The sequence below is a fragment of the Terrapene carolina genome, unplaced genomic scaffold, assembly GCF_002925995.2.
Source record: "Terrapene carolina triunguis isolate 2854851 unplaced genomic scaffold, T_m_triunguis-2.0 Scaffold89, whole genome shotgun sequence".
Classification (NCBI taxonomy): Eukaryota; Metazoa; Chordata; order Testudines; family Emydidae; genus Terrapene; species Terrapene triunguis.
In genome coordinates this window covers 11,850,232-11,863,629 of record NW_020664440.1, presented here as the reverse complement: position 1 = coordinate 11,863,629, position 13,398 = coordinate 11,850,232, and the positions used below count along the sequence as shown (strand labels likewise).

Genomic DNA, 13,398 nt, shown 5'->3' with positions numbered 1-13,398 from the left:
CAGCCTGGCGCTGGGCTCTAGAACCATGAAAGGTGGGAGGGTCCCAGAGCTCAAGCTGCAGCCGGAGTCCAAATATCTACACCGCAATTAAACAGACCCTTAGCCCGAGCCCCTTACCCCGAGTCAGCTGGCACAGGCCAGCCACAGGTGTCTAGTTGTAGCGCAGACATATCTATTGTGGCCAGGATTTCACCCCAGGACTTCCCTTTGCTTATTTACTGAATGGGCATCTCAGATATCACAGGGGAGGAAACTGTTGGTAAATGTTGACTTTTTAATGTTGACCACTCTGCCTCTTAACAGCAGAAGGAGAGATAAATTAGTTTATTTTATTTTTAAATGCACTGTTTAATACTGTCAAGCTATTTGGGATCCATTTATTAACATCACCATATAAAACAAAGATGCACTGTGATACGTTGATATAAGGTTAGGCATTTGTTCTGCTTTTGTATAACTTATTGCATATGAAATTTAATACTTACGTGACTTCTTAGTAGTGATGTTGACTGGAGTGCTGGATGGGCCTGTCCCAGCTGTATTGTAAGCTCTTACTGTTGCAAAATATATTGTGTTGGCCTTTAGTCCTGTGATGTTTTTTGCTGTTACATTTCCACTGACTCTAACTTTACCAGCTGCAGTTTCCTTGGAATCATCTGTCCAGTATAAAACCTGAATATTAAGAGCAAAGAACAGGCAGTTCATTGTTTTCCCACCAATTACAGTCTTGATTGGAAACGAGACAAGCCAACAACTAAGGTTTCAAGAAAGACAGCATGTTTTGTAATTGAAACTGTCAGGAAATAAAATTAACCATGAATATTTATAGTGAAGAAATAAAATTTCAGACTCTGAATACAAATTAGAAAAGCAAATGAGAAATCCCTAGCTTTATAGATGTCCAAAAGGGAAACCTTGATAAGGTAAGAAATTTTAAAGGCTTGTCTGATTTTATAATTTGAGCATATTTGAAAAAGACTTAAAAAGACACAATGAGACACTTATATCAGCCATCAAGGAGAGTTTTAATTATGAGTTTTGATACAATAGCAACTATTTACTTAGACCTTTCTCTTGCTCTAATGGATGTTTAATTTAGTAGGGCTTGCATACTCTACACCCCTGCCCCTTTGTTTGATATGTATGTTCATAATGATAGGACAATAGAATTTTAAATATTTCTGTTGTCTGCATTTGATTTATTCTAGGCTTATTTTATCTAGAGAAGTGGGGGTTTTTTTTCATAGTGCATGTGAAATGGGTTGGATTTACAGCATTGGAACCTCAAATAATATTTCAGTGTTAGTATATTCATAGAACATATAGAGCACAAATAATGGTAATGTAAAAAACTTTCCCCCACCCTTCACCAGTGTGCCTTCACTCTGTCCTGAAGGCACCACCTCTTGGGATCAATTCTTGGGATCAATCCCAATTTACATCCCATGAAAACCCATTGATATCAATGGGGTTGCATGTGGTGTACATCAAGGTGGAGTTTGGATGAAGTCTTCACGACCATTTCAGTGCTAGAGACTTCCAATCAGTGTGTGAAATAGGGAGAAACGTGCTGTTATTGTAAGCGGTTATTTTTTATGACATGGACAGTTATTCACTAGAAGGTGGACTGAGAATACCAATGTATTTCATATAAGCTACAGAACAGTCTTTTGATGGTAACAACTTTCAGTTACTCCCAATTTCAAATGGATTTGTACTGGTGACCCAATGTTAAAATACTTGCTCTAGCTCATCTATATGTCTCAGTGCCATCAAGTGCCTGATGTTGCTCAGATACTATAGTGATGGTTATGCTATAAGAACATGAATAGATGGATAGATAGTTATGGTTTTTAGAATACAATGCAAGTCCTCTTATAGTACTCAATGCAAAAGAGTAGACCTAAGTGCTGTTAGTGAAGGTTTAATTTACTTTAGTACATTATAGGAAGGCATAGACAGAACTGCAGTACTGCACTGTAAATACTTGTGATTATTTCGGGTGAAATGTTGCTAATGAGAGTTGGGTGAAGGTCTCTTATCCATTAACTCACTGTAATGGAAGGCAAGCTAGAATATGCATGGCTTTCGGAAGAGATATGATTGCAGTGAAGTCTGAAATTAACATCTTTCAACAAAATATGTAATTAATTTTTTGTGCATCACCTCATAGCCCAGTACCCTTCCTGTATGCCTGTTCCATGCAATAGCATTCCAAGATACTTCAACTTCAGAAGCTGAAAAGCTCTGCACAGAAACCCCCATTGGTGCAATCTGTGGCTCTAGAATCATAAGAAAGAAAATGCATGTCTGTAATAAATGCAATTTACAGAACATATCATTTGATTAAAAGTTAAACATCAAAAGTGCAAGAACTAAAAGGAGTAAAAGGTATTATGGTTAAGGCACTAGTCTGTGACTCAGGAAATTTGGTTTCAGTTCCTGGTTTTGCACAGACAGCATGTGTGACCTTGACTAAGTCAGGGCATGATTTTCAAAAATGCTCAGCACCTATAGCTCGAGTCAGATTTTCAGAAAAGCTCAGCTCCAATTTAAGCACCAAAAATAAGTGGCCACATTTACAAAAGAGTTTGACATTTTGGATGCCAAACTCTTTAGATAAATCTGGCAATAAGTAGTCTCTTCTAGCCTTCTCCTGAATCCACTCAATGGGGGCTGCTAGATGCGGAGTGGTTTTGAAAATCTGGCCCTGAGCTCTCTTCACCTCCATCCCCTACCTATACAATGCAGGTAATATTTTTTCCTCTTCTACCACATTTTGCCTGTCTTGTGCATTTAGATTGTAATCTCTTTGGGGCATGGAGTGTTTCTTAGAATATCTGAACAGTGCCTAGCACGATGTAGCCCTGATCATGTCCGGGGGTCTACAAATGCTAATAGAACACAAATAAATAATAAATAAAATAATAAATAATAATAATAAATACTGCTTACCATCTTCTCCCGAGTAGACAATAGATATGGAGCTCAGAGTCCCTTCTCCTTCATTATTGTAGACACCCACTTTAACTTCAAAAGGGGAGAGAGGTGTAATACTTTCATTTCTGTAGACATACTTCGATGCTTCTACTGAAGCCACTACTGCCTTCGTCCAGCTTGTTGAACCAAGAGGCCGAAACATAATGATGTAGCCAAAACCTTTCCCATTTTGTAATTCTTCAGGAACTGACTGTAGATGTAGAGGAAATCAATCAATAAGAATTTGAAAGTATATATCGTTTTAATTGAATCTTCATTCTATCAGTATATTTCAGTTGTATTGATTTGGTTGACTGTGCCTTAGAGAAGATAATAATGTTTGCTCCATCAGTCAATTTAATATTGAAATAAAAATCAAAACAATATATCTACTGAGGCAATCCATTTAGAAACAAAAGATTTGATCAGTCCCATTAAAGGCATGCTCTTGCAAGTGTGAAGTTTTTTAAAATTAAAAGCATTTCACTCAACTCAGGATGTATCTGAATCTTTTCCCCCCACAGGGACTGAAATGCTAATTTTGGATGATTTATAAGGAAAAAAGAATTTGGAAAAGAGCAAATGTATATATGTAAGTGTAGGTTAATTGCATACTTATAAGCACACCACTTTTATTTCAATTTTTAGATGAGTGCAATCCCAAGTGCATAAAAAATGTCCTTATTTAAGTTTGTCTTGCATAGAAATATTATTGAAAGTCTACATGGCAAAATTAATGTTTCTATTAATGAAATCTCCTCTCAAGGTATCTATCAATGACTCATACCAAGCGGGCACTTTCATCAGCGCTGTATCCAGTTTGCCCTTTTTTTCTGAGAAAAAAAAATACTGCCATATTGGCATCTCAAGGAGAGAGAACATCTGTGTAATATTTTGAACAAGAAAGTGAAAGGATCAGTGCTGCAGGATACAAGATATACAGGATGTATTCCTTAGCAATATAGCACACCTGCAAATATTCACATCAAACAAAGATGCACTGAAAAGCAGCCATGCAAAAGTGGTAGAAAATCTGGAGGTATAGACAAGGGCAGGAAGAACAGCAGAACCTTCAGTGAGCCTTAGCTTACAGTTCAAAGATCTACTGTGTGTTGGAATCACCATGACCATCATCAATATTGTAAAAAGGATGGGGAAAAAAGCTAGAAGAGCATAACAAGTTTCCTAAGAATCATATTTTAGCCTATTCTCCTTAATCCTCCTGAGCCCAATGGCAAGGAAGACATGAAATAGAAAAGATTAGCATCTATATTGAGCTTACCATCTTTGAAGTGCTTTACAAACATTAATCCTCAAAACCCTCCACAGTATAGCTTCCCCTTCTATTTTGTACTCAGGATTGCAAGAGTTAACTGTGATAGATTATGGTGTGTGTGGGGGGGGGAGGAGGAGATGTCAGAGTTTAAGCTATTTGCTAGAGCATTTAATTTGTTTTGAGGCTTTTGTGACCTCGGCTTTAATCAGGGTGGTTAGTCAGTTCATCACGGTAAGCAGAAGAGTTGTGTTCTGTTTTGTTAGCCTGGTATAATAAGTGTCTCCCAGGGCTGCTCCTCAGGACAGATTGTAGAGTCCAATATGTTAGATTTCAAAACAGGGATAATTTGATGTGGGTGTTTTGGGGTTGTTGCTGTTTTCTTTTTTCATGATGGATGAACAGAGGAGAGGAAACTAAAAAGTGGAGAAAATAGTATATTGAAAAATAAGAAAATCATCATTGAAGTGACATGGGTACACAGGGTGCCTGATATACAAGAAGAGAAACACCTTTGGAGCACTATAAGAAACAAAAAGCCCATTGTGCAATTTAAACTCTGACTCCAAGATTCCTATTTTCTCAGTAAGAAACTGTAAAATATGTTACTGAAATCACCATTTGCTCTTAGATTCTTTCCATGGAGGGAAGAAAATAACGGCAGTGTCATCTCTCAAGGCCATGGAAATCAAGAGCTGCCACTTATTTCTTGACACTGTGTAACAGAAGAAGAGTTGATCTAAGGAGGCTGAGTGAAATGTCAGTTTAACATATGATCAAACACAGGTGAATTTAGATTAGTTGTGGCCACTAATTCTGGAAATTGCACCATTTAATTGTCCTTAATCTTCTCTAGAATTACACTCTATCTATGAGTTCAGGACTCTCCACTCTTTACAAAGGGAAGCAAACTCAAGGGGCAAACAGAGGGGCAGAATCAGATCATGCTCCCTCATCATCCTGAACCATGGAGGAAGTTCGACCACTTAGAGAGGGAGCACTGTGAATTGAGGAGCCTGTCCATTAAAATAAATGGGAGTCTTTCCCCTTAAAACATGTTTCATCTTGTAGAATGACATATATACTCACTCTCCCCAGTTCTATCCTGCACAGGAAAGGGTGTGGCCTACTTGCCTGGTCTCCACCCTCCAATCTGGGTTGAATCCTCCTTTTCATATATCTAGATACAGGTTGACATTTTCTAAGACAACTAAAATATTTAACAGTTTAACTCCCATTAATTTCAGTGTGAGTTGTGTGTCTAAATCCCCTAATTGGCTCAGAAAATCCAAGCCACATTTCTGATCAGTAACAAAAAAACTGAAGGGAAGGAAGTGCTTTAGGTGTCTATCACTGATTCTAGGAGTGGTGACTGGAGTTTTAATCCAGACTGTATCTTGTGGCTTGTATATTTTAAGCAAGAGATTTCCTTTGGATGTGTGATTGGTTTTTAATTCTCTAATACTAAGTGTATGCATTGAAAACCTCATCTCTTTTAATACATGATAGGATATGCCTTGTCAGCATAGTATTCAAGAATAAACAACATGCAAACAAAAATGTTAAAAATGTTTAATGCAGAAAATGGCCAAGCAGATTAGCGTGTTAAGCAATTTTCTGTATAATAGAGATAACAGGGTTATAGACGTGTTCTAAATATATTTAGAGTATGCCTCTCAAACTGTTCAGTTCTATAAATTATTTATGACAAAGAAAACCTGATCTGTATCTTCCGAGTATTTCTTTGCCAGGCAGAGGGTGAAGTCCTGGCTCAATTTAAATCAATGACAAAACTCCCATTGGCTTCAAGGGACCTAGGATTTCATCCATATTCTTTTAGAAAACTATTTAGATCAATCGATTTAAAAGTTACCTCCCATGTGATGACAAGCTCAGAGCGACTCCCTCCACCTCCGCTCACATTTGTTGGTGCCACTAGAGGAACTAAAGAACAAAGGGCATTTGTGACTTGCGATTCACAGCAGCTGTTGTCAAATGCATGATTGCAGGCTCACATTTTAGCTGTTTTTATATACAGCAATTCCGCTTTTCAAAATGTAATACATGGACTCTGTGGTACAACAGTATACTTTAAATGAGTTTTAAATTATATTTACACATTTTCAGTTTTCTAAGACTGAGGGCACAGATGGGCATCCTGGTTCAAAAAATTAAAGAACCTAGTAACATCAAGTATCTGACACTAATATGCATCAACTAATTGCAAATGTTCCATTCAGGCTGTAGCTGCTATACTATTGATTTTCTGGCTAATTATACATTTGTGCGGTAAACATGTTGCTGGAGAAATATATATTTTTAATTAAATATAGGTTTTCGTTTTTCTTAAGAAACTCAACACAAAAAAAATCCCACCACGTTTGTGCTTGTTTTTTAACAAGCAATCAGAAGAGGCCAATGGTGCATAAATATGGGGGCCTGATTCACCATGACACTATAGTTCCGGTGTCCAACTAACATAATGCAATGGTGATTCAAGTTGAGGAGCATACTTCATATCACTCCCAAGTGAGGGCTGGGGAAGGGAGGCAAGAAAGCCAAGGAAATTCCCTGCCTCTTGCAATAAGTTCCCAGCAGAAGGAAACTGTTTTTAATCCTTTCTGTGAACCTCACAATGTGCCAGGTTCTGACAGCATTACTCAGATTGAATAGCACCCCACAAGTAGCACCACTGAGAAGGATTCTCACCTCCACTGTGGCCCTAAGTTGGAATGCTGGAGCTAACCAAAAGAGCATTCCCTTCATTAGTAGCATTGCTCAAGGCAGTTTATGCTGCCTAACAAGGCCTCCACTGCAAGGCGTGATGTAGAGCAGAGTCTGTGTCAGATGTGTGATGTGGGCCAGAAGGATATGTCAGAGATGGAAAGGGTAGGGTTATAAATTATTGGGCCTTCCATGCACCTCGAGCAGGCCAGGTCTGAGAGTGAACAAAGGTGGCTTAAAACCTTCTGAGCTGCAAGTTTTGTGCTCTCAGAGGCACACCATAAAATAACACCCTTTGACTTCAGTGGAACAATTTCTGGACTAAGTTGATATTAAGCCAGAGTAGAGGTAGAGGAATCTGACCTTATGGACCAAATTCTGTCACCTTTACCTTGAGAAGTCCCTTTTTTTTCTTGTCAATATTCTATGGGACTAATGACATAAATAAGCTACTACTCAATATCAGGAAGATAGCAGCCATATATGTTGATGCGCTTTGTGTTGTCATTAACCAGATACATGACCATACACTAATTACAGGACTCCAGTACAGTTCTAAACCTTTGTGAGGCTTCATCCTCTCTAGAAATATTGTATATAAATCATAGTCTCTCTCCAAGAGAACATATTCTATAACCCAAGTTTAGCCTCAAGGTCATGTCTTCTGAACAACATTTCAGAGGACTGGGTGCAGACCATTTGTTTTGCTTTGTTTTTCCATTTTTAGAAATTTTATGACAGTAAACTATGATCTTTTGGTGGGTAAATTTTATCACTCATATCCAACGTCACTGTGTGCTTCATAGTTAAGGAGTTTAAGATGGGAAGGAGGGGGATTAATCTAAAGAAGTAAATGAAGAAAAAGACTTTCAAGCCAGACTCAACTAGCACTCCACTGTTCCATGAACCAGTTGATGCTCAATTAGCACATGTGTTAAATGAGTTCAGTCTTTACTACATTTGCACGGGGAAAAATTTATACTACTGCTCAACAGAGCCTCAACTGGGTCATAGTTGAGAAACAGATGAAAATTTACGGTTGAGTGCACCAACGGCGGCTCAATTAATTCTCAGCTGCATTTTAATGAAATGAGCAGTGGCTCATTTGCATCCACAAATCTACTAATGCTCAATCAGGTTTTAGCTGGCAAAATAGCTGTTACAACAGGGCATTTCCAATTTACCCTTTCACTGCTAGTCTTCTGCTGCCACTGCTGTGTTCTCGCTGTGAATTCATATTCTGTTAAGAAAAGAATGCTAGGCTGTGTCTAGTATATCTCGCTACACAGCAGTTGTATTCAGGCTGCATATACAGCAGCCAGAATGTTTTACAGCAATAAAGTGTTTAAGGCAGTAGGACCTGACCCAAAGTCCAATAGAATTGAGGGGAGTCTTTGCACTGACTTCCATGGGCATTGGGTCAGGCCCTAGTGAATGCATTTTGAGAAAGTTGTTTTCTCTTATTTCGATTCCTCCCCAGCTCCCTATTTTAAGCTGTCTTCTTGTTGCTGGGTGTTTGTTTGTTTGTTTTTGCTGTGCAAGTGCCATCTCTTCACATTTAGTCTTGTGCAGCCCCCTAGCAGAGCTACTGAAAGCTTTTCCTGATGGAAGGAATCTTGAATTCCCACATACTAGTTCTCACTGAAGCATCATGTAAACCGCAGCATTGCTAATTAAGGGAGGGAATCAAAAGTCCCTGACTCCAATAGGTACTTCTGAAACCTCATCCTGAGAAGATATTTTGGCATTCGTATCACTCTAGGTTGGTGGGGAATTAGAACTCCCCCTGGGCTCTACTGAACTTTCATGCTCAGTCCTATGTGAAGGATGACACATAGCTGTAAAAAGAACAGGAGTACTTGTGGCACCTTAGAGACTAACAAACTTATTAGAGCATAAGCTTTCGTGGGCTACAACCCACTTCTTCGGATGCATATAGAGTGAAACATTGAGGAGATATATATACACACATACAGAGAGCATGAACAGGTGGGAGTTGTCTTACCAACTCTGAGAGGCCAATTAAGTAAGAGAAAAAAAACTTTTGAAGTGATAATCAAGATAGCCCAGTACAGACAGTTTGATAAGAAGCAAGTGTGAGAGTACTTACAAGGGGAGATAGATTCAATGTTTCTAATGGCTCAGCCATTCCCAATCCCTGTTTAACCCTGAGTTGATTGTGTCTAGTTTGCATATCAATTCCAGCTCAGCAGTCTCTCGTTGGAGTCTGTTTTTGAAGTTTTTCTGTTTTAAGATAGCCACCCGCAGGTCTGTCATAGAATGGCCAGACAGGTTAAAGGTTACATCATCATAGGGCCTAATCACATCAGCCATACCATCAGGGGCTCGTTCACCTGCACATCTACCAATGTGATATATGCCATCATGTGCCAGCAATGCCCCTCTGCCATGTACATTGGCCAAACCGGACAGTCTCTACGCAAAAGAATTAATGGACACAAATCTGACATCAGGAATCATAATACTCAAAAACCAGTGGGAGAACACTTTAACCTGTCTGGCCATTCTATGACAGACCTGCGGGTGGCTATCTTAAAACAGAAAAACTTCAAAAACAGACTCCAAAGAGAGACTGCTGAGCTGGAATTGATATGCAAACTAGACACAATCAACTCAGGGTTAAACAGGGATTGGGAATGGCTGAGCCATTACAAACATTGAATCTATCTCCCCTTGTAAGTATTCTCACACTTGCTTCTTATCAAACTGTCTGTACTGGGCTATCTTGATTATCACTTCAAAAGTTTTTTTTCTCTTACTTAATTGGCCTCTCAGAGTTGGTAAGACAACTCCCACCTGTTCATGCTCTCTGTATGTGTGTATATATATCTCCTCAATGTTTCACTCTATATGCATCCGAAGAAGTGGGTTGTAGCCCACGAAAGCTTATGCTCTAATAAATTTGTTAGTCTCTAAGGTGCCACAAGTACTCCTGTTCTTTTTGCGGATACAGACTAACACGGCTGCTACTCTGAAACATAGCTGTACTGTCCCAGCAGCAGTTTTAGTAAATCACAATTCCTCTCATACTCCCCACTTGCTCTTAAGAAAAGCTGGCCTGTATCTTCACTCTATTCATCACTACCACCTGAATGAGAAGGGGTGAGTCACCCATTCCAGCTGTGTTGGGTCCCAGTCTTTAAAAAGCACATAGTCTCCCAGTGGGTGGTAAAATGAAGGCAGCTGGGAGACTAAGGGAGTTAGGCAGTGGGTGACTTTCTCTGGTGCACTTCTGACTTATTATTATTGATTAACTGTGGGGGGAAGAGGAGCTTTTTTTGTACTGGGAACTTGCCATTGAGTTTGGTGGGATTCTGGACTGGTTTCTGTGTTTTGAAATCTAGATGTGGTTGAGGACTGTCTCGGCTAGATTGCCTTGAAGTTAGGTGAGTTAGCACCAGCTTTCTGGCAGGGCTTTTAGAAGTCAGAGCAGTGCAGTTTTTATTTGAATAGACCAGTAATTAGAGGCAGCTGAGTGAGACAGGTTGAGTCACTCATTCCTGTTGTGTATGGGGCCCACACTTTCAGAAGTATGTACCAGGGTATGTCTACAGTACAATTAGACACCTGAGACTGGTCTGTATCAGCTGACTTAGGCTTGTGGGGCTTGAGCTAAGGGGCAATTTCACTGCAGTGTATACATTTGGTTTGGGGCTGGAGCCTGAGCTCTGGCACCCTGAAAGGGGGTAGGGTCCCAGAGCTTGGGCTCCAGCCCAAGACCAAATGTCTACACCACATTTAAACAGTCCCTTCGCCCAAGCTCCACATCAGCTGGCCATAGGCCTTTAGTTGCAGTGTAGACATTCTTCAAGTAGTTGGTAAGATGAAGGCAGATGGGAGCCTAAGGGAGTTTGTCAGTTGAGGAAGGTAGGTTTTAAAAAATAATCCTTTCCCTAACTTGTAGGTACTCTACAAGGAAGACCCCACAATGGGGGGAAAATGGCATATCACCAACACTACTGCTAGCTTTTCCTCTGTGTGCACCTATGGGGGCACACACCAGATAGGCGTCCTGACCCTGGAGGCTTCTGCTCAGGCTCTAGTCTTGACTTGAAGGGAATGCGGCCTGCATGGTCCCACAGACAAAAGCCAGGCAGGGAGGAACCAACCAATATAAGAGGTGTTTGTTGGTAAAGTCCCTCAGGAAGTAGGTAAAAGAGCTGAAGGAGGAGGTGGTTAGAGAAATGTGTATGGGCTAGGCTGACTTTGTAGCAAAGGACCTGATCTTTTGGCCACTGAAATCATTGGATACAATCCTATTGGCTTCAGTGGTCTTTGGATGAAGTTCTAAGTTACTTCCTTCAGCTACGCCCAGATACTGGTGGCTGAACTCTCAGACAAATTTTGAATGGAGATGTAAAATGTTGTTAGGGACTCTACTCAGGAAGATGACATTAACCATTCCATGCTGATACTTTGCTCTGTGGCTGGCATGTGCACACCATTATAACAGGCAGAAAACAAGATCTGTGATTAGTGTTTAAACAATAGAATTCATATTTTGTTATAACAGTATGGCCAAACTCAGACCTGGTGTAAGAAAAACCATCTCCATTGAGATCACTGGAGTGTCATTAAGACTGAATTAGCGTATTATGAACTGAAAGATGCTTCCACAAATCGAATGTACACAGGGCATGGACCGTGGCTCATTGATGTCAATGCAAAATCCTCATTGATTTCTGTGGGCTTTGGAGCAGTCCCATAGCCTGATGTAATTTCATTTTTAAATAGAACAGAGTAGTGGCTAGGAGGTTTCTAAAATCATTGGAATAAATCAGGAAGACTTACTTGATGCTTTCGTTCTTAGCAGCTCTGATGGTCTGCTTGGCTCCCCAATCCCGATGTTATTGCCAGCAACCACACGGAATTCATATTCAATCCAAGGGTTTAAACCAGTCACTGTTGCTGAATAGGTTCTGCCATTGAGAACTTCAGGAACTAAATACAAAAGGCATGTGAGTGAAAATGCACCTTTGGAGTAAGTCTTGTGACATGCATGAAAGTGAACCAGAAATTTCAAATTGCTTACCGGTTGAAACTGCCTGCCATCCAACTGAAAAAGGAGTCCTTGTCTGAACACCATAGATCTGGACTGGACTATTATTATCTGTTCCTGGTCTCCAGCATAGCAGGGCAGTAGTGCTAGAAATGTGTTCGACTCTAACATCTTGTGGGGGACCTGGAGGGCCTTATGGAAACATATATTTTAGGGTAACCGATGCCTAGGATAGTGAATTCATTGTTGGATGGGATTGTGCAACCCATATTCACTCACTGAAGTCAGTGGGCCTGTCTCATGGAAATAAGGGCTCACCTACATGAGTAAGAGTTACATAATCTAGCTCTTAAGATTTCATGTCTTCATTAAATGCTTAAAAAAATGACATTCCTGGGGTATTGAAAACAAGATATTGAACATATCTCTATTGTTAGCATGAAGGAAACAGAACTCAGTTGAAAGAGCTTTATTATATGACTATGTAAAATAACATTTTGGACCTCACATTCTCTGAATATCCAAAATTCCCACTGAAGTTAATGGGAGATTAGGGTCTGGATGGAGCCTTATATCTAGTAGAATTTGACTTTTCCTAAAGTTTGAAATGGATGCATAATTGAGCTTCAACATCTATTGTAGAGCATCTTCTTAGATTCTTAATTGTATCCCTGTATTCGGCATCTCGGCAGCCAGTAGAATGCACAGAATGTTCCATCCTAAGAACTCTAAAGGGGGGAGGAGGGAAGGCAGGATCATGACATTGCCTCTTTGCACCAACGTGAAGAATAACCTGGGTACACCTGGGCGGGGGGCACGGGGGGGGGGGGCAGGGGAGAGCAGACTGTGCCATTCTGAAGGCTGATGCAAACTGTGGAGACAACCTCCCCATTTACTGGAATGCTTGGGGAGGATGTTTGCCACCTTATCTTAAATGGGGCTTGCTCCCATTGGAATGGGCAGTTATTCACCACCCTTACTTTTAGCCAGTACCTACCAAGTATAGTTTGGTTCAAAGAGAGCAATGAGTGTAGGAAATGCCATCACATAACTGCATTGTTATACCAGAGACGCACAAACTTTTTAAATTTCACCAACCTAGTTGCTGATGTTAACTTATGTAAGAATGTGAAATGCTTATGTTAGAATTCTACACTTAATAGACTTACCTCTTACAATTACATCTGCTGTTGCAGATAGACTGTCTATGGTTGTTTGTACCGTGCAAACATATTTCCCGGAATGATTTAGCTGAATATTTCTTATCATCAAATCCCCAACAGATTCCTGGAGATAAAAGGAAGAAAAAGATAAAACTAATCACTCACAACATGTTTTCCAACTGGACATTTTTATAACTTGCTAAATATTAATAAAAATGCAGCTTTTAAATTAAAGCATT

At 39.9% G+C, this 13,398-nt stretch overlaps 1 protein-coding gene across 1 annotated transcript in view; it reads right to left on the bottom strand.

The window, feature by feature from the left end:
* Window positions 1-13,398, bottom strand: part of LOC112103401 (contactin-6-like) — a 131,687-nt gene that overhangs the window by 12,032 nt on the left and 106,257 nt on the right. The window contains exons 11-17 of the mRNA XM_024195170.1: window positions 13,166-13,283; window positions 12,030-12,188; window positions 11,789-11,938; window positions 6,126-6,196; window positions 2,956-3,190; window positions 2,167-2,282; window positions 486-672 (exon numbers count right to left, since the gene is read on the bottom strand). Coding sequence (XP_024050938.1) covers window positions 486-672; window positions 2,167-2,282; window positions 2,956-3,190; window positions 6,126-6,196; window positions 11,789-11,938; window positions 12,030-12,188; window positions 13,166-13,283 — 1,036 coding nt within the window. The remainder of the gene's footprint in view (window positions 1-485; window positions 673-2,166; window positions 2,283-2,955; window positions 3,191-6,125; window positions 6,197-11,788; window positions 11,939-12,029; window positions 12,189-13,165; window positions 13,284-13,398) is intronic.